At 38.6% G+C, this 21,913-nt stretch overlaps 2 protein-coding genes across 2 annotated transcripts in view; one reads left to right on the forward strand and one right to left on the reverse strand.

Annotated features, from left to right (window-relative positions):
• The window catches only part of LOC116526326, an 88,897-nt gene extending 67,246 nt beyond the window's left edge, over positions 1–21,651 (reverse strand). Inside the window, exons 1-2 of the mRNA XM_032242651.1 lie at positions 19,299–21,651; positions 18,730–18,803 (exon numbers count right to left, since the gene is read on the reverse strand). Coding sequence (XP_032098542.1) covers positions 18,730–18,803; positions 19,299–19,346 — 122 coding nt within the window. The 5' untranslated portion in view covers positions 19,347–21,651. The remainder of the gene's footprint in view (positions 1–18,729; positions 18,804–19,298) is intronic.
• On the forward strand, positions 6,449–8,583 carry LOC116526325. The gene has a single exon (XM_032242650.1). The coding sequence runs from the start codon at positions 6,588–6,590 to the stop codon at positions 7,035–7,037; it is 450 nt and encodes a 149-aa protein (XP_032098541.1). The 5' UTR covers positions 6,449–6,587; the 3' UTR covers positions 7,038–8,583.
• Positions 21,652–21,913: the final 262 nt, after the last annotated feature.

Raw genomic sequence — 21,913 nt, forward strand, 5'->3', positions numbered from 1 at the left:
AAGGAAGGAAGGAAGGAAGGAAGGAAGGAAGGAAGGAGGAAGGGAGGAGGGAGGGAGGGAGGGAGGGAGGGAGGGAGGGAAAGGAAGGGTGGGAGGGAGGGAGAGGAAGGAAGGAAGGAAGCGAGGGAGGGAGGGAGGGAATTTGAAAAAGAAAATTCCGAGTGAGTTTTGAAGAAAAAAAATCTTACAGATCCTAAACATCTAATTGTATTACTCTATTCAATTATTAGCAACTGTATGACTATAAAAGTTTGCAAACCAAATTCAGCAACTATATGGTTTCACTTGATTCTGCTTAATAAGTTTCCATAGTCAGCAACAAGATGAACCATACTAATGGAGACAACTCAAAAGAAACACAAAATTCTAAAATAAAAAATATGTACACTCCAAAAAACACTGAAGAAACACCTGATAAAACACTTGAAATAAGAGATCTTTGCTATCTGGCAGAACTAATGAGTGGGAAATAACTCAAAGAAAAATGAAAACTTCATTTTTGTCTCCACTACTAATGAACAATAGCTTGGAACACTTATCTAAAAACTGTGCTTTTTTTTTTTTTTTTTTTTTTTTTTTTTTGAGACACGGTCTCTGTTGCCTAGGCTGCAGTGGAGTGGCACAATGATAGCTCATTGCAGCCTTGATTTCCAGGGCTCAAGTGATCCTCCCACCTCAGCCTCTGGAGTAGCTGGGATTACAGGAGTATGTCACCTGAAAAAACTGTACTTTTGGACAATGACTTTTGGTTAGTGGTTTTTTTGAACTCTGTAACTTAACAGTATGTACATAATAAATAAATAAATAATGGGCCATTAAACTTTTCCTGATTACTTTCAAGAAAGAATCTCAAGCGTGATTATAATGGTGAAGAAAGCTTCCATTTTAAGAGAATAACTTGTTAGTCCTATGTAATTATATTCTGAGAGACAAGATTTGACTTTCAAGTCTTAAAAAGTCATTATCATGATGCTCTACTTTAGTCATGTAACTACAAATTTGTAAGGGTTTTCTTTTCTAAAAGCATGAAATCAAAAGGAATAAAGCACTAGCCAAATTGACAATGTTTTCTTTAAATTTATGGGAAATACAGTGCCTATAGTGCATTATTTCAGTGAGACATTTTATTAAATGGGGGTAATATGTAAAGATGAAGAAGCATTTAAGCTTTTTCAATCAGTAAAAGAAAGTGCATATATCCTGTAAATCACCTGTTCTGTTTCATGCATAGCACCTGTATTGCTGCCACACATCTGTGGAAACACAATATCAGCCAACTGTTAATCAAGGATCACTTCCCTTCAAAGTGACTGATGATCCACTGTTAAAACAGTTTATAAAAATAACTTCTTTGAAAAGGTGCTTCAGGGTTTTCAGACACATCTTACCAGTCCTGCTAGTTTAATGCATGTTTGAAAGTTAATTTCTCATTAATATTTAAAAAAGAAATGGCTTCAGAAAAAATTTTAAAAATCCATTTTATTTTAGAAATACAACATTATTGGCATTATTTTCAATACAAGGAATGATGTCCAAGATTGGCTTTTAAAACTGTTAATGAGCCCTGGCAATGTGAAAAAGATATGGATTAGGTAGATGTAATGAGATATGATTAAAGGGTGCAGGCACTGAAGGGTGTTGGAGAAATTCTATTCAGAAAGCATATAATTAGTGTCTGATAAAAGTACTTAGTAGATAAGATTTTTGAAGAAGAAAGGTTAAGATAAACACATACTTTATGACAAACCTGCTTAATTTTTCCCCTTTGGTTCTCTTACATACTCAATATTATGTTGAAGTTTCATACATAAATAATGTTTGTCGAGTACTTGATGCAATTCTACCAGACAATTAGAGTGTTTTAATTGCCAGACAGGAGAGAAGAAAATGTGTTGAAACATCTTGTTCCGTTTTCAGTGTACATTTCTTTGTTGATTTATGTAATGTAGCTAATAATATGCAACCTACCCAGGTTTTAAACAAACAAATGAACTTCTAAAAAGCAAGCTTCCCATAAGTTGCTAAGCAACTCCAAAGGCACATTTTATTAATTTAATAAATAACATTTAGATGATGACAAATACTTAAGGAAGATTGCTAACTTCATTTTATAAAAAGTAGAGAATCCAAACAGGTACCCTTCTGATTTTTCTTGTTTCTAAGGCCTCAGGGGTAGGCAAAGTTACTGGCATATTCAGAGTTATATTCATCTCACTAAGCAAAGCATTACTTTGACTGGAATTGTTGCCATAATAGAAGTTAAGACCTAGGACTCAGTGCAGCTCTCTAGAGTTGGAGCTCATGCTACATTCCCATAACTGAAGGTTTTTCATGCTCCAAACAACTGACATTTTGGACACGATAATTTGTTGTTGTAGAGGTCTGTCCTCTGAATTGTAAGATGTTCAGCAATATACCTGCCCTCTATCTACTAGATGTCAATAGTGGCCCCACAGGTGCTGTAACTTAAAAATGTCTCCAGACATTGTGAAAAGTCTTCCGGGGGAGGGAAGGGACAAAATCACCCCAGTTGAGAACCACTGCAACTACATAATGGGTAGATATGCTAACTGCAAAAAACATATCTAGAGGTTAACTGGTGATGATATTTTGTGGTTAGTCTCCATCTCTCAATGTCTAACATCCCCTGTCACTATCAATAATGAAGAATAAGGGGGTAGTACTGATTCCAGGGGTGCTCTGGCTTTTGTTCTATTCAATATTCATTCTTGATTTCATCATTTCAATATAATTTCAATTGCATAAAAATTGAGGAGAAGGGACCTAATGATAGCCCTAACTATAGCCATTTTCTAGCAGTATCACATTCCAGAACTGCACCAAAATCTTTTCACCTTTTCTCTTGAGATTTTCCCTATATTCAGTAGCTGGTTAGAATCTTCTTCATCTTTTTTTTTTTTTTTCTTTTGAGATGGAATCTGGCTCTGTCACCCAGGCTGGAGTGCAGTGGCAGGATCTCGGCTTATTGCAGCCTCTGCCTCCCGGGTTCCAGCGATTCTCCTGCCTCAGCCTCCTGGGTAGCTGGGATTACAGGTGCATGCCACCAACTCTGGCTAATTTTTGTATTTTTAGTAGAGCTGGGGTTTCACCATGTTGGCCAGGCTGTCTCGAACTCCTGACCTCAGAGGATCCACTCGCCTTGGCCTCCCAAAGTGCTGGGATTACAGGTGTGAATGACCACACCCGGCCTAGAATCATTTTTAAAATAAAACTAAATTTTAGTCATGTCTTCCTCTGCTCATAGGGCCACCATGAGTCGTTATCATCTCTACTATCAAATGGAAACTCCTCTGAATAGTGTAAGCTTTTGTACAATTTACCACCAATTCCATCTCATCAAATATCTTTCTCATCTTATGTCCCCTTTACTCTTTCACACACAAACAGCTTGCATGTTCCAACCTCCATGTGATATATATACAGGACAAATTCATTTCCTATAGTTTTACTAATTATTTCTTCTTTACTTCTTATCGATATCATATTCTAGTCTAAGAATGGCAGGACTGCAATTATTATGAGGTAATTATTTACTGAATGCCTTCAATATGCCAGACATTGAATATTGTTTAGTAGCTGTTTCTGTCAATTTACATTTCATTATTTTGCCCAATCAGATTGTAAGTTCCCAGAGGGCAGGAGAAGGTCTTATTTGTGTCCCTTTGACACCTGTTAATAATGATGCTAATAAACATGCTAGACCAGGTGCGGTGACTCACACCTGTAATCCTGGCACTTTGTGAGGCTGAGGTGGGCAGATTGCCTGAGCTCAGGAGCTAGAGACCAGCCTGGACAACACGGTGAAACCCCATCTCTACTAAAATACAAAAAAAAAAAAAAAAAAAAAAAAAAAAAATTAGCTGGCATGGCATGTTGTGTCTGTAATCTCAACTACTCAGGAAGCTGAGGTAGGAAAATCACTTGAATCCAGGAGGCAGAAGTTGCAGTGAGCCGAGATCCTGCCAGGGTGACAGAGCAAGACTCTGTCTCAAAAAAAAAAAAAAAAAAAAAATTACTTTATATTGAGTTGCAACTATAACATTTCAAATTACTGTCATGATTACTAGCTCATTGACTGTATATTTTCAGTATTTTACCATCAATAAACATGGGTCATGAAATGCTCTTGGAACCAGACTGTTGGTTACAGAACTGGTACTCAGTAGATAATGCATTTAATACATGATGAATGACTGAATTCAGTCTCACAACTTCACAACTTTAACTGGTTACAAAAAATTCTTTTGGCATTTAAAAACAGAAGTTATTATAGAGAGCAAAAACTGTGAAATGATGCAGAAGACACAACACAGAAGTGAATTAAGGTTCACAATGGTTAAACTATAATAGAGCAGGAGGAAAAGCAAAAGAGGAGTCTTAGTTTCTCCCTCAAATTCACTATGAGAATTTAAATTCATTTCAAAAGGTCTTGACCTCTTATCAAATAAAACTGTTTTAAAAGCAAAATACTGGGCAGGTTACTCATGCCTGTAACCTTAGCACTTTGGGAGGAGCGGGCAGGAGAATTGCCTGAGCTCAGGAGTTCAAGACCAGCCTGGGCAACACGGTGAAACCCTGTCTCTACTAAAATACAAAAAATTAGCCGGGCACGGTGGCACACATGTATAATCCCAGCTACTAGGGAGGCTGAGGCAGGAGAATCACTTGAACCTTTGAGGCAGAGGTTGCAGTAAGCCAAGGTGGCACGACTGTATTCCAGCCTGAGTGACAGTTGATAAAACCCAATATCTAAAAATCACAGCATTTTACCTCATATGTATAAAGAAGTTCAAGAAAATATTTTCAGGCCAGGTGCAGGTGGCTCAGGCCTGTAATTCCAACACTTTGGGAGGCCCAGGCAGGCAAATCACCTGAGGTCAGGAATTCCAGGCCAGCCTGGGCAACATAGTGAGAACCTCTTTGACAAAAAATTAGCCGGGTGTGGTGGTGGGTACCTGTAACCTCAGCTACTCGGGAAGCCGAGGCAGAATTACTCGAGCCCGGGAGGTGGAAGTTGCAGTGAGCCGAGATCACACCACTGCATTCCAGCCTGGGCAACAGGGCAAAACAAACAAACAAACAAACAAGATAAATTCTAAAAACCTATATATATATTTAAAAATTTATTTTGTTTGTATCAAAACAAACACATTTTTAAAAACCTATATATATATGTTTTTAAAATTATGTATATATAGGAGGGGCCGGTCTGCAAGGCCTCCACCCAGATCCTCATCACTGACAACATGCTCTGTGCTGATTACCAGCCTGATGAAGGGAAAGGAGGGGATGCCTGTGAAGGTGACAACGGTGCGGTGCGGGGCGGGTGGGGGGGTAGGAGGGACCCTTTGTCATGAAGAACCCCTTTAACAACCACTGGTATCAAATGGGCACTGTCTCTTGGATTGAAGGCTGTGACCAGGATGGGAAATATGGCTTCTACACACACACATGTTCCACTTGAAGAAGTGGATAAAGAAGGTCATTGACCAGTTTGGAGAATAGAGGGGCCACTCATATTTTGGGCTCCTGGAACCAATCTAGGGAAAGAATGATTTTTGTGTTTCTAAAATTAAGATTCCCAATAAAAGTGACTCTCAATGAGCAATATACATATTTCAACAATCTTTAGAGATCCCCAACACCTGTTTGGGGGAGTCCCTAAATAAATAACACTTAAGTCCCTGTAAAAGCCCAGGTATTTATCAACTTTTCAACTGAATTCAGGAAAAAACAGAAGTCAGTTGATTTGAGGACTCCTACTAACCCTAAGCACAATATGCCTAAAGACAGAATATCATTTATCCAGTAATTCCTACAACATACATTACATGCCTACTAAGTGCAGACACTGGCCTCGCCCTGGAGGAGAACAAAGAAGCCTAAATCTCATTGCTGTATGAATTTGTACAGTGAATTCAGAAAGGGGCAAGTGATCTGAAAACCCAAAAAATAATTGTCGTCAATGGCCCTTTTCTCTCCACTTCTGGCTTTCTCCACCCTCAAATTTAAGGAAGCAAAAAAAAAAAAAAAAAACCCTAAAGGACATTCAAAATAAAGAGAAATGAAAGAAACAAGTTAGGCTCTAACCAGTCACCTGGAAGATACAGAAAACAGCTCCCAACGCTATCCGTCATCCATGTGACTGGGCGGAAGTGCAGGAGAGCAAGGGGGCCGGAAATGCAGGGCCCGGCGCGGGGGAGGGGAAGAGTCACGGCCGCCAGGGTTGGAGACCGGAAGTGCAGGCTCTCCCTTGCGCGGGAGAATGTCCCTGGGCAGGGCGTGACTCTAAACTCAGGCCGCACGAGGTCTCTCAGAGGTTCCTCCCACCACAAAGCCCCATCACATTACAGAAGGCTTTTTGCAAAATAGGGATTTCTCAGCTTTTCCGAAGAGGTTCCTAAATGTGGCTGTAACCTTGACATGAGGTTTGTAGTGAAGGGGCTCGCTCTTCTCCCAGGGTTTTCTTAGGTGAATTGGCGTCGCCTAAACCGGACGGGGAAGGGAACGGACCCCTGGTCCTTGAGCCACGCGGGTGGTGTTGGGGGTGCTGAACTGCCCAGGAAATGCGGAGCGGCGCCCCCTCCCTGAAGACTGAAGGGGAAAGAGAAACGGGGTTCCGGCGGACGCGATCGCAGAAAGAGGTTACTCGGGGGCACCGGAGCTCCGGTGGGGGCCCCGAAAATGTGTCTGAGGGAGGGGCTGGCAGTGGCGTTTTTGGAAAGAGGGGCGCTTTATGTTCGCCTCCCTGCTTCCTTGAGGCCGGGGCGGCTGGCGTTGAGCCGGGGCGGCTGGCGGTGATCCGGGCCACAACCGGCCCGGGCCTCTGCGGACGCCCGAGGCTCCGGTGGCGCTTTGTCAGCGGCCGCTGGGGCCAAAGGGGTGGGGGGACGTACGCAGGGGCCTCTTTTCAAATTGAGTTGTTCAGAATAAGGTTGTCTTCAGTTTTTCATCCGAGGCATAGAAAAGAAACTAGAAACTCGGAGGTCTCTCTGTCTCTGCCCCAAATTAATTGAGAAATTGTCAGCCTGTCCTGCAAATGCACTTCTCTTTCTCTCTCTCAATCTTCTTCTCCCTCCTCTCCCCACAGAATCGCTCTTCCCCTACCTTCATCCCACACACTTCAGGAGTCCCCTACGTATTCCACAAAACCCAAAACGACCATTTGGGCCACTTCACTCCTTCTCAGCTTTAGGTGACTGACATACATCCGAATAAAACTAGAGTTTTTTGCTGGTCTTCATGTAATTAAAATGTACCATCCCTGTGTCTTCCCAAAGGTGTGGGAGGGAAAGTGTTTGGACAGGGGACTGATAGTCAGTAGGTATTCACGACACGGTTTATAAGATCACTTTTAAGCTCTCCTCCTAGTTGTCACTGAGAATTCGGTTTGAGAGGAAATGGTTTTCTAGATGATTTTTTGTCTAGATGATTTTTCATTATATTAAACTTAAGAGTTTTTCTTATCCTCTAGCTCTGTGAATGTCCAAAGATGTAATACAAACTCTGCATTGATTTCCAAAGGTCTGATTTCCAGAGGAGCCCCAACTCTCCTGTCCTGCCTGCATTGCCTGCCTTCTGACATCCTGGGAATGGGAAGAAACACTGGGATCCGTGATGGCAGAACTGCGGACCCTGACAACTTCTGATTGTTGAAAGGGGGAGGGGAGAGTGGAAGAGAGGAATGGAAAGGCAAAAGAAAAAAACATTTGTGTTCATTTACACATTTCCTGTGCAGAACAAAAAAGTCCCACCATCAGCAAAAGAAGTCTCTTCCTCCAAAATAGCAGCCAAAGAGGGAAAATTAGAATATGCATAAAGTCTTTCATTTTCATTCGCACAGAGCACGATTTCCAATTTCCGGCAGATTTGTATTTAAACTGCTCGATTAATCCCAATTTCAGAACAGCATTTTACTTAGCATTTTCCCGAAACTTACCTAAAGAGTTATTACTCCCTCCCCATCACCCTGTTTTGGAGCCTTCCTTTTCCCTATTCTCCAACTGCCGATAAGAATTTCATTGATAAGACTGTAACTTTATTTTTCCGGTCCATTATTTTCCTTTTAAAACTAGACTGATGCATTGGACCACACTTGAATGCAAACTGGCTGCTGTCTGTGAAGCCGCAACTGGAAATGAGAGCCCATTGGAAAGGATGTGTTTTTGAAATGTGTATCTAAGAGAGAATAAACATGATAGGGCCAATAGACTCTTGCAGATCCTCTCCTGTCATCAAAACCTTTCCTTTTCTACCCAGGTCATATGTTTTCACGACTAGCAATAGCTGAGATGCTTGGACATAATCTACCCTCCAAACCTTTCCTTCCTTCACCCCTTTTGAGAAGTTTGATAGAAAATCATACAATCCTCTTCAAAGGAATATTACTCTTCTTAAATATTCAGAGTGTCAGTCCATTAAATTCCCCTACAGCCCATTACTAAAATATTTTGCTTTACCACTTGTGGAACAGATCTGGCTGTATCTGAAATTTCCTTTGTTGGAAAAAATGCTATTGAGCATCATTTGAATATCTTCTCTGAAATATTGTCTCTTGACTTGAGCTTACGGCTCCTGCTTTTGAAACTGTATATGTTTATTTTACTTAGTAGTAGAATGTTAAAAAAATAAAATTACTGCATCTTGACTTACAGAAAAAAAATATATATCCTAATTCCATCCACCCCTAAATTCCTCACTCTTGCACATCCCAAAACAGAAAGAACCTTTTATTTGATTCATAATGTAATCTAAGCAAAATATAGTGGTTTTGGCCTTCCTTCAGTGTTTATAGATCCCATGTAAACCCCAATTATGAATAGTAAAAACTTGGAAAATACTAACATTTGTTTAGCTTTCAGTTTCTGTAAAAAAAAAAAAAAAAAAAAAAAAAAAAAAAAAAAAAAAAAAAAGTACGTATTTGAGCCATATGCAGCATGGTGTGTAATATAGGTGCATAAGCATTTAAATATGTGGTTTAAATATCTGGTTAGCTAAACAGTCAAGATATTGGGATATAGACACATATTAATTTTGTTAAATGGGTGCATAAACTCTGCATTTGTGATAGGGTCTGCATGACTTACTACCTTGAAGCAACTGCTTTTATTGTTTTCTTTCTGTCATGACAAAAGTATTACACAACTTACTTTAGTTATGCATTTTTTCTATTGACTTGGAGGTTCTCAGTTAAATACTATTAAAACCAAAATGTTGGTAAATAAATTCTCAAAAGCCATTCGGGAGTAAAGGTAACAGGATTGAAAGCTACTTTTACTGGCAGTGCTGATTTCTTTTCATTTTCTTATTGAAATAAATGATTGTTTCTTAACCAAAGGGACAATTTAAACAAATAAGAAACAATCACAATAACCAAGTATATTTCTTAAAATTTTATTTAATTAGAATTTCCTTGCATATGGAAAACTTCTATTTGATTTCAAGTTGCAGAACTACTTCCAGAAGAGTTTGAGTGAATTTAATAGTTATGATTAGTGCAGTGAGAAAGCCTGGGGTACCATTGAAGAGTAGATTGATATACAGTTACAGCCAGAGCTGCATTTCTCTCGTTGCAGTCTTAGGCAAGATAAGACTGAACATCACCTCAGAGAATTTATCATCAGAAATGAAAGCTGTTCATTCTTTGCTGATCTTTAGTGAAATAATATTCTCATGAACTGGATTTTTTTCATACTTTTTACAATGAAAAGACTAGAAAGAAATGAAATGAAAAAAGATTGTTCAGCCTCCCTGCGGTGAAAGGTTAAGAGACAGAAGCATGGTATTATAGCAGGGAAGTTGCATCCTTTTTTTTTTTTTTTTTTTTTTTTTTATCCCTCCCTTTCTTCCATCAATTACTGTTTGGTTTTGTGATAGTGTGTATATGTGAGTTTGAAGACAATATCTTCTTTAAAATTTTCTAAAGGTTAAAACTTGCTATTGATATTTATGTCTTTCTTTTTGTAATTTTTAAGGTGTACAGGTCTTGCTTTTACATACATTACTAGGGCTATATTACTTTCCAAGAAAGCAGAACAAAGAAAATATGTTTAATGGTTAATCTTCTTGATCTAAAATTGTCCTTCTATAGCTAAGATCCTTCTCCATTTGGCCCTAGCTGCTGGACTGCCAAAGAATTTCTGTCATGGTCTCTGTTCTCTTCTATAATCATGCTTCCTTTCCTAACCAGCTTTCTTTTCCCCTTCACAAAAGAAGGCAGTTATAAAACAACTTGCTTTCACCTCAATATCTGCCTGATAAATATTGAGTCTAATTTTCTCCCAATTCACTTTTTAATTTTTGTTCATTTTCTTTATGGGGGGATAATGGCGCCTGGGGGTTCTTAAGATGGGAAGAACATGGGGCTGAGAGGAGAGTTGGATTACTGCAGACACAGACTCGCTGGCAGTTACTTTCAAGCTTAGTCCTAGGAACTGGGGCTGGTCTTTCACCTAAACAATAAACCTTGGCAAGTTTTTAGTTCACAAAAGCATTTTTCTCTTCTTCTGAGGAAATGAGCTTAGCTTTACTTGCCAGACTACCACCAGTTACTAATATCTTTAACCTGCTCTCTTCCCTTCAGGTATACTCCCTTGACTTCATTATCCTCTCTATGTCTCTCTATCTCTAAAGGAATCAAAAGAGTTCATCTTGGCGGGGGGGAGCCTAAATCCTACTTCTTGTTTCTTGCCCTATGGGCTGGCTTCCTTAAGGCCAGTGATCGTTTTGAACTCTTAGGCACCTCAGTGACTCAGCCCTTCTCAAACTCCTCAGCTTTGTGAACTTGCGTCTCAAATAAGACAACTTACCCACTCACCAGCAGAGCTCCATCCGGAAGGCACCTGAGAATCCTTTCTACCCAAGAATTCCTTTACATACCTGCCTCTGAACCCAGTATTTTTTTCCCCAGGTTGGTTTATTTGGGAATGTCATCTGCAGGGCTGCATGTCCATAGCAATAAAGGGGAGTGGATACAAAAATACTCAGTGCCATTAAAAAGACCTACGATATTAGACCAAGGGAGTCTCTATTAGGAAACTTGGGTTGGAACAGATCATCCAACTAACCAGTGAAACAAGAAATCAGAGAAATGCCTGACTGCAGCTGTGAAACACAAATTTCAAACTGAAATGGATTCCATCATCCTGTCAGCCAGATAAATTATTTTAAAATTGTTTCTGCTATTGTTTGCATTATTATTATTAACAGTTTATTTTTGTCATTATTGTAATTTTTGTTATTTATTTTTGTTGTTGTTGCAGCTATTATACTATTCAACAGAAGTTTAGAAAGATTAGTCAGATTAATTAGTTTATTGGTAATTTAAAGCTGAAAGCTAGTAATTAAGCCAAAAACTAAAAATGATCAGGGATGATTCATACTAATGTAGGATTTGGGAGGAAGAGAACCTAAATTTTGGACATAAAATTTGGCAGCTGTGAAATAAATAGGACTTGGGGATAAAAAATATGATAACTGAAATTTTCTGTCATTCAACCACTTCCCCTCCCCCAAATTCAGCTAAGATTATTCTGTGATTTGCTTGGTAGAGGGAAAAAATTTCTATTTGTTTTTGTTGACAGGGAACAAAGATCCTATGTATATTCTTCTTGTGATTTGCATTTTCATGTGGATACCCTTTGCTCAGGACCAACCAAACATTTAAGATCACTCCCCTCCAAGTTTGACTCTTTCATCTCTTTGCTCTTATTATGCACCCTCTCTGAAGAGGGTGCATCATGTAAGACAGGTATAGAATTTCAGCCCTCTCAGACAAATTCTGTGGAATGTAAATTCAATAATGCAATTGTCTTCACAACACGCTCTGTTCTCTTTCAAATATAATTAATGTTTTGATAGTGTAGTTCTTTAACTACATATATACACACAAAAACAGACATACCCTCTAGCTTTGCTGTTTGTGTATCTAAAGCAGAAATGGATGCAGTTCTTTGAGTGACTCCTAAAATTCCTCAGCTCAGCCCACAGAGAAGAGATCTGGTTAGGTAAAAACTGCATAGTCTGTTGCATGCCCAAAAATATTTAAAACAATTTAAAAAATGCAAGCCCCTAGTTTTTAATACTAATTTTTCTGTTAAATTTCATAGAAAATAAAGTATATTCTGAATTGATATTCTGATACAGACATTTACTAGAGAACAGTTAAAATAAACAAAAACACTGTCCTAAAACCCTGGTTGTCTTTTCCAAGTTTTGATGATGGAAATTGAATTTCAATCTCTTCCATTTTACCTAATTGGTGCTAAATTGACACAGATGTATAAAAACTAGCAACCATAATAACATAAGTACAATGACTTATGTAAGAAATTGCTTACTCTATCAAATACCTCAGCTGTATGTTTTAGGTGAGTTAACTCTCTTAATTGCTATCGGTTGTATATAGACATATTTGTATATGAAATAGATGGTCACAACAGACAGACACAGATATGTAGGCAACATTATGGCCAATAGGAGGTAAGTGAGCAGATGCTGAGCTTCCACATTCAAGTGTCTTATATCCCCAATATTTCATTTCTCCAAATGGATTACAATTATAAGAGATAAAATAAGCTTGCAGATTGTAGGGCATCATATATGTTCTGTCTTTCATATAGAAAATACATAATATATAATAATCCAATAAAAATATCAACCTTGCTCTCCCTATATTGTTACTGAGTTGAAGAAGCTAGATCTGTGGCTCTAGGACACTGATTTCCAAGCATCATGGCCATTTTGTTTGAATTGTGAATATGTAAAACATGTTGGTAGGGGAAATATTTTACACATTTCTCCTTTCCACAGGTTTTTTTAGAGGTAATGTGTAAAAGATGTTTTAAAAAAATCTTTTGCAGTTTATTCTTAATCTTCATGTAATATTTAATGTTTGGAATTGTGAAAGAAGATAAAAGAATCAACAAAGAAGGGAGAACATGTGACTGATTTCAAATAGGCCTTCTTTCTGGATGAGAAATAAAATATTTCCCAGTGCAGTTTTGCAGAAAAGGGGGAGGGTATAATTTGTGAAAATCTCATTTGTAATTTTTTAATTATGATTTTAGATAATAGCCAGTTAGGGTTCTTTTTCCATTCCTTTCCTCCAAACTGTTTTCCTTGAAAGCATAAATGTGCAAACGACTTATGCCTTCATTCTCTCACAGACTATTATACAAACAACAAATATTTTCGTTAAATTTTTGAGAGTAAAAGCCTTTACAGGTCTACAAATTCAATCTTAGCGCAAGACTAAATTACCAGTCCATTTGTTTACATACAAGTAACCTAATATTTGTCTTTAGTGAGCTACGAAGTAATCTATAAAGGGAAGATTTTTACAACATTGATCAGGAATGATGTGCGAGCTATCAAGAAGAAATTATCCCTCAGACATTTTATATTTGTTCTGATTTCTTCCTCCTTATTCCCTTCTTCTTATTTGTTCTTTGAGACAGACACGACTAATTCTCTGATTCTCCAAATGAAGTTTGGTTTGGCTCAGATTAATATTAAAGAAGATCACATACACGGTCGAAAAATATTGTTATTTTTCTTTAATGGGGAAAATTGGACTCCCGCGTGTCAGATCTGTGGATTTCGGAAAGGCAATGGAAATGGTACTGACATCACTTTGCACTTTAACAATCGGATTTGGTCAGGGTACAAGTTGTTTGTTTAACCCGACAGCTCGGTGCACCCCGTCGCACGCTTTGCACACTCATTAAAACGATTATTCACGACCTGTCGAGTGTTTTCTGGTTCATTCACAGGAAAGGCTTGGAGCGAGGGAGAGCAATTCAAGTCAACACTGTCCACTACCCTGATGCACGTGAGGACGAGTTGCTGCGTGCGTAAAAAGACGGAGGGAGGGGTGGGTGAGTACGCCTTAGCTATAAGTCCCCTTCATCCGATGCTCTGGAATCACAATCTCGACAGAATGCCAAGAATGCTTGGTCCTACAAGGACCATGTCGTTGCTAGGATAACTTCAAGGGCTTGGCATAAGACAAAAAAAAAAAAAAAAAAAGGAAATAAAATAAAATAAATAAGCTCAAAGCTTAAACTCAAAACTCTCCCTCTGCTCCTCTTTTCAACCTTCTGCAAAACTTTTTAAGTCCCAGGACTCGCCCACTTTCTGCCTGCAGCCAGCCGCGGGACTGAGCGGTTCCACCTCTCACAGTGCGGATGCTAAGGAAAACTCGGCCAGGGTGAGACGATTAATTCCTTTTCCATCTCCCAAGGCCCTATCATTCTTAAAAAAAACAAAAATGGTTATGTTTATATTCCTTGCACAGACTGGGGGCGGGGGTTGGCGCAAAAGATGAAGAATAATAGGGTTGTTAACAGTATTTGGTAAATGTATTCCAAACTGTTAACAAGGAAGAATTAATCCTCAAACTTGAATAAAAGTCCTATGAAGTGAGGATTAAATAGCCCTCAATAAATTAGGTCACGTTTTTCTCTCAATTTTCAAGTAATCTTTAAATATTTTGTAATGATGATAAGAGAAGTACAGATATTAACACATCTCAATATCCCACTGTTGCTCTGTACTTACAAAAGGCACACTACCGGGTCTTTAGTTTTCCTATTTGTTCAAATGAACTCTGATACGTAACATTCCTGTGAGATATTAGTTCAAGAGAAATGTCTATCTTTGTAAGTTATCATCACACATAATGCTAAGTAATACAAAATATGAGTATATAAACTACATACTAAAGAACTCCAGATTGTCTCATTCAGCCTAAGTACCCCTGGCATAATTTAGAATTAATAGGTGTTTTAAAACACAAGTATTATGTCTATATTCAAATGATTGCTACTTGATTTTTCATAAACAGCATTAATAAACCGAATGGCCAGCTTATTGTTATGAGGATAACTTCATCATGCCAATGAAAAAAGACAACAAAGCTCTTTATCAATTTCATTCTATTATATCTGACATCACAAAATCATCTGTTTTTCTATTTTATTGAAACACATCAATACAAAGTATGAAGAAAAGAATGGACGTTTTCAAGCAGCATGAGGTTTTAATTAGAAACATATTCCTAATTGCTAAAAAGCAAGTATGAATAAGTAATTTCATAATCTCCTTGGGTTGCCATAATTCACTATCAGGTTTACTTAAAATGGATCTGTCAAGTGTGTTTCGCTTCCTATATAAGCTCTTTCATTAAAAGCAACCCACGATAATAATCAAGAGGCAGATGCTGAAATATGTAAGTAAATAACTGAAAGCCTCTGCATAAATAAACACAAATCAATGTAGTAATAAACAACACTATTGATGTAGGAATGATCGATTTTAGTTTTCTAACCTGCAATCAGAGCTTGCAACGTATAATTAAAAGTATATTTTTCAACTTCCCTAATACTACTACCACTGGAAAAAATAAATAAATAAATAAACAATTCTTTCTGCCGCTTCTACCTGAATCTACTCTATTCCTTCTAGAGTATTTCTGATGGGATGGGAGGAGTACTCTGTTTTTTTCTAAGAAAGCTTTCCCAAACTTTAAAATGACATCATTAATTATAGAAATTATAAAAGTATCAAATAATAAAATTACCACTTAATTCTTGCTCTGAATTTTTCAATCTTTATTCCAGCCTCTAATTATTCATTCAGTACATTTTAATAGGAAAAGCACACAATGGTGCTTATTAATTTTAAAGATCTTTTTCAACGGCTGTAGTACATTTTGGTTTAAAGATTATTTGGGTCTTTTATTAAAACAATAAGATGTCATTTCCTCAATACACTACAGAAGCTCTCACACCTATACTTGCATATGGAGGCACCATGAAACAAGCAAGGAGAAAAAAAAAACTGCATTGTGTTAATAGTGTTTCATATAATGATTGCAAAACAAACTAGTATCTGACTCAAAGAAATAAATATACTTTGGATTTCTAGAAATTCACATCTAAAACAATGATTTAGATTTTGCTAAGAGTTAAATTTTCTTTTTGAGAATATGTATCCCTGGAAGGCCGAATTGATTTAGATTAGCAAGCACCAGTATGTGATGAGTTTGAATATTTAGATTCTGGAGAGTAATGAAAATACAGTGTTCATATTTTTTCTTCATCAACAAAGATGCTTATTTACATTCATTCTTGAATCCAGGCTTCTCAAGCACAAGCTTTTAAAAGAATGTCTTCTTTATGAAATTCAGCTACTTTGAAAGGGATTTTTTTTTCCTATGTGATATCACTGGCACACAAATATTGATTTTGATTATCTTTATAATATCATATCACAAAACACTCTCTCAGACTTCTCTCCCATCCAGGGCCAAGAATTCAAGGGCAACCAAATCCAAAAGGAAAAAATCAGTTATTATTTAGGGCTAATTTAACAGATAATTTAACTTCAAACAACAATGATCAGGTCATTAAATTTCACAGCAATGAGAAAATGAAAGAACTGAGACAACTCTCCATAACCCCATTACAGTTTTTAATCTTCATGCTCAATCAACGGAATAAAAAACGTCTACGCAGGAAGATATGTTTGCACCTTAAATGCACTGATTCAAAGAATGACACAATAGGAAGAGATGAGGAATAAAATTGAAGACGACGACTCCAGTTTCTGGGAGTGACAGTCGAGCAGGCAAATTCAACCTAAGCCGAAAATGAATACCCAAATATGTTTGGTAACTAAACACTCCCTTTCATTCCAACACGAATCTCAAATCTGTAAACGTCCAACATGCTTTCCTCCTATGGGGCTTTTCTGCAAGATAGGGAAGATAGGACCGAAGATAGGGAAAAACATTTTGTGCTAAGCAACAGACCACGAAAAAGACGTGGGGCATTTTATCTTAACCCGCACCCTCACAAACATAATTTGTGAGTTATTTGTTATCATTGTAAATGCCTGTTGTGTTCACAACACTTTCAGAATGTCTGCCTACCTCAACGTTTGATAGAGGAGCGGGTGAAGACGGTGTTGAATTATAGAAATTGAGACTTACTTACAAGGGAGGGCCGGTGAGGGGGAGTCGGAAGTGGACCACCTCTATTCTGCGTTGCCTTTCCTTCCCATCACCTTTCCTAGACTGAAGATTACCGCCTGAGAATCTACGCACTGACGGAGTACTCTGCCCTGCGGAGCCCCTACCTGCCTCTCGCCAACAACGGTGCGCCCTCAGTGCTATGGGAATTCCCACCGAGGCTACCTTTTTTCCTGTAAGATCCCTCCACCTTGGACCACAGCCTTGGTCAGAGAGAAGCAAAATGGGGTAGAAAGGGAAGGGGGAGTCGGTTAGCAAGTGGAGAGGAGAGGAGATGTCCATTACAGAGCAAATAGTTTTATCTACTAGCCGAGAAGTGCTGAGATCTGAAACTGCACCGGGTAAACAAAAGGAAACAACTTTGGGAGGGGAAAAAAGTGGTGGAGCTGGTGGTGGGGGGGTGGGGATGGCACACAGAAAATGAAGAAGAAAGGGAAAAGGTAGGGAAGTGCGCCAGTCAAGGTTCTGAAGTTTCTCTTCCTGGCATCAGCCAATGTGAGCTACCAAACGTTCAGCTCTGCTTGTCCTGGGCAAGAGCGCCCTCACGTTGCTGCTCCTTGCGCAGCGCCCGGCTTCGCCTTCTGCGGGGATCTCCGCTGCAGCGTCCCGAGAGCGCCTCTCCTTCCCGGCCACCGCGCAGCCAGCGAGGCCCCAACTCAGCAGCCTAAGTTACTTCTCCAGATCGGTCCAAAACCCGAGAAAACAACGCCGCCGGGTCCCTACCACAACGACTTCAAGTCCCACTATTAAGCCACCTCTCCATCTTCGCCCAGGAGTCCCTGAGGCGCCGGGAAGGCCAATTAATAGGACACCGCAAAGAGAGTCCCAAATTCGCCTCGGGCCGAGCCAGCCTGTATCTGGAGCGTGCTCTCAGCCACTCTGGGACAGCGAGGCTCTCGAGCGTACACTGACGTCTCCTAAGTGTGCATTAAGAATCAATTATTTGCCTGAGATTTCCAAAGCCAGGAACTGGGATACTCCCAGCAGGGACAAAGTCAAGCCCAGAACGGTGTTCATTTCCCTAGTCTTTCGAAGAGACAGAAGAGAAGACTCCCACACGCGCCCAGTGCCTCTCCCGACCCAGAGCAGCCAGGCTAAATCCGACTGGGAGCCTAGTGTGACCCATGCCAAGGAGCTGGGGGCCAGGGCGAGCTCTAGGGAAGGTTGGCCTTGTTAGTGTGCAAATAGAGAGAGGAGGGCGATCCAAAGAAGAACTTTAGAGAGAAGCAGGTTCTTGGCTCTGGAGCAAAGAGCTTTAACTGAAACAGAGATAACTAATAACCCTGTGTTTGAGCGTTAAGAACGTCCCGGAGTTCCTGCAGCAGCCATAAGAATCAGAAATCATATTTCCACAAAATGAATTATTTTACAGTTTAGGACCTATTTCAGTCTCCCAGTACCCTTTCTCCATACAAATGTGTCTCGTTTTCTCTCCATATTCCTTTGCCGTGTCTACATCCTTTTGACCTGGGGATTCACTGTGATTTCTGTCAACGTGGAAAACATTATGCATCCTTTCAGCTACATCTGTTGGTAGCGCGCCTGCTAACAAACATTTTCCAAGATGAACACTTAAGCCCAGGACCCCAAAGTCACGCGTTAAAACTCAGTCAAAGCAGTCAGTTACACATACTCCCTACTCCACCCCTTCCCTTCGGAAAAGCACTTTCACTTACTGATCTTGTGGTAAGAGCGCTTCCAGTCCTGATATCCTTTTCCTCGGCATCCTTCGGACAACCTCAGGCAAAGCCTTGGGTGGAGGGGAAAAAAACAAAAACAAAACACAGTAGAAATCGGGAGGGAGACAAGAGATACAAAACCTAACAATACATCGTCTATTTGCCAGCCTGGAGCCCGCTTGGCCTACATCCTCAGAATAAGGTCCCTAGAACTGACCGCTAGGGTGGGGAATGGGTGCCTTTGGGAGCCAAAATCTGAGTGGATTATTTTAACTGCTGGTGATTGAGGGGAAAGGGCCCTGAAGGGAGAATAAAAATGGGGAATGATTGGGATGGAGAAAATAAATCCTTTTAAAAAATGCACGCAAATGAAAATCTAGCATGAAGTACTAACTGGAAAAGATCTCCAGTGCCTTTTAACTCTTACAGGTAGGTAGCCTGAGGAAGAATGCAGACGTGTGTGCCTGAGAGAGGAATCTAAATGACCTCTATTCTTCCATATCTTCAGGATCTGGCCTTAAGTAGAAAAATAAAGAGGAGAGAATTTTAATTCAAGTTTCACCTACCCTGCTTGTTGGAATGGCTGCGCAGATTTTCATGCTGGAGAGTTCCATCTGTCTGGCAGAAGCTGAAGTGGTGTTGGGGGCAGGTTATCTGGTGAAGTAGGAATGTACAGGAACCCCGCCCTCTAGGCACAGTTACACAACCCCAGCAACCCATCTCAGCCAGCTCTAAAACCTCTAATGATCTTCACCTTCACCCTTTGTTAGCCTAATTCTCCAACAGGCTTTTAGTCTCAAACACAACCAGCCACTTTAGCTATTCATAAAATTAATTTCCCAAAAGCAAAGTTTTCCCAAAGCATGCAAATTCCTCAACAATGATGTAGAAAACACATGTTAAAAACCACACTTCTATAGACTTCGAAATATATTAAATTTACGTATTTGGGTGAAATATGCACCAACTTAAATATATGTTAATCAATACACTGCAAGACTAAATTTTTGCCTCTCTGTTTTTGATTTTATGCAAGTCACAGAAACTACATGAAGGCTTCCATTACCATAAGTATATTTGTATTAAACTTTGTTCTAGACTTTATGTTCACTTGGTTCCCAATTTTGTAACAGGCTGAAGAAACGAATTTGAAATAATACTTTAACTCCTCTAGTTCAATTACATAATTTTTCTGTGTTTTACATATTAATTTTTTTTGTTAACTTTACAACAGACAAATTCAAGTAAAATACTTTAAACCTGGAAATAAACTTTAATTTGGGATTTCAAGTTTTAAGTTTTGATCAGTTTCAGTTCCAAAATCTCACAAAGGAGAACCTTCATCTTATTAAAAACAATTATAAGTATGAAAAAAATCCTCAAAAAGTTTTGAAGCATATTTCTGACATTAACTAATTTTAACCGTCAAAGGTTGGAGACAACAAGTAAAAACATTACAACCAGTTCGATGCAAGAATGTATTACATGCCATTCCAGACTGTCATGTGTTTTTTGAGAAGGTAAGTTGAAGGATGATAGGATAGATCAAGGGAAATGAGATGTTCATACTGGGCTTCAGGAAGCCTTTCCAAGGTTCTCTCTCCATATATCTGCCTTCATGTCTAGTATACCTAACAAACTTCTAGGCATATCCATTACATGTAATTTGGACATGGGTCCAAGCAGAACTTTTACTCCAGTACTTCGTTTCTATGAATCAAAGAAATCAGTTTTACTCTAGATTTCAAAGGATGATGTTTGCCATTAAAATTCTATTTATCTGTCAGCCAAATGAACACTTATAATCACAAATAACTATAGTTATTTAATGTGGTCAAAAAAAAATTCATGCAGGAAAACTTTCTTCTATACCTATATCCCTTTACCTCACCACAAGAGTTCAACCTTCTTTTTAACGTTTGGTAAGCAAAATTCTATATTCCCCCTGTGTTAATACATTCTTATTCCACAAATAAAATCCATGGCAAAAGCAAGCAATAAATCATCACCATTTTTCAGCTTGGACACATACCTCTCTGAGCTATTTCAGTTAAAAATGTGTAATAGGGATTTCCTTTGCCTAAAACCATTCACTTGGACTTTATTGCTATTTTTAATATCGGCCATAAATTTGGCTTTTAAAACAATAATTTGTTTGGGAGATGTTTTTGTGCTTCATTCTGAATAACTTAAATTTCAAGGAAACTTGAACCTCTGGTTAAACTGTTCTTATACTAAGAAAATAAAATCATGTCTAATTGCTTAAAGGAGATAATTAAACTAACTGTCTTGGTCTATTTTTGTCCATTCCCCATTTGTGTATATTTGGTTCCAGCTCTTTTAATTTTCCTGGCCCTTATAGTCTTTCTTAGGCCTCTCTCTCTCTTTATCACTCACCTTATCTCTCTCTCTCTCATTCACTCTCTTTGGTGGTAATTATTTTTTCACCACAAAGATCCTCTCTCTTTCTCTCTCTTTTCCTGTCTCCACTCCACAGTCCACTCCCTTCTATTTTCCAGTATTAAGTATTCAGCATTTCAATTTCAAATCTATTCCAGTAACCTTGCTTCTCCCTTAGGTTTTTTTTTTTTTTTTCTTTTTTCTTTTTTTTTTTTTTCTCTTCTCCTGAGCAACTCTCTAAGTGTTTGCTGATAACATCTTAGGGACAGATTATTTTTCACTGGGCCCATTGTTAAGAAGTAACTAGCTTATTGCAGTACTGCAGAACACATATCAGACTATACAATTGTAACAAATGAACAACTTGTCCTCCACAGATTCACCACAGGATCCAATTAGTTACTAAACCTTTTACTAGGGTTTTCTAATTATTTTCTGCAATTGTAGCTATAGGGCTGCCTGAAACAATTCAAAAAATGTTTTCATTTTGTCTCACATATATACACATATACAGTATATGCATACATATGCATATGGCAAGTTAAAACAAAATTGTGACTAAGCAAAAGGAACAAATCTCTATATTGAATTACACCAACATTTAAAAGGGAATCAAAGAAATACCTCTACATTGTGAAAATTAAGAAAAGAGGCATTTTACTTCGGAATGTCTAGAATTCTAAATTGTTATAATTTCAAAATAAAATATAAACATTGATCTGCAAGTCATTACAACAGGTGATCACTTCAGCAAAATCTATATTGCAACTTCAGCACATCT

Source organism: Sapajus apella, unplaced genomic scaffold (assembly GCF_009761245.1).
Source record: "Sapajus apella isolate SASKATOON/1434 unplaced genomic scaffold, GSC_monkey_1.0 scaffold50, whole genome shotgun sequence".
Taxonomy (NCBI): Eukaryota; Metazoa; Chordata; class Mammalia; order Primates; family Cebidae; genus Sapajus; species Sapajus apella.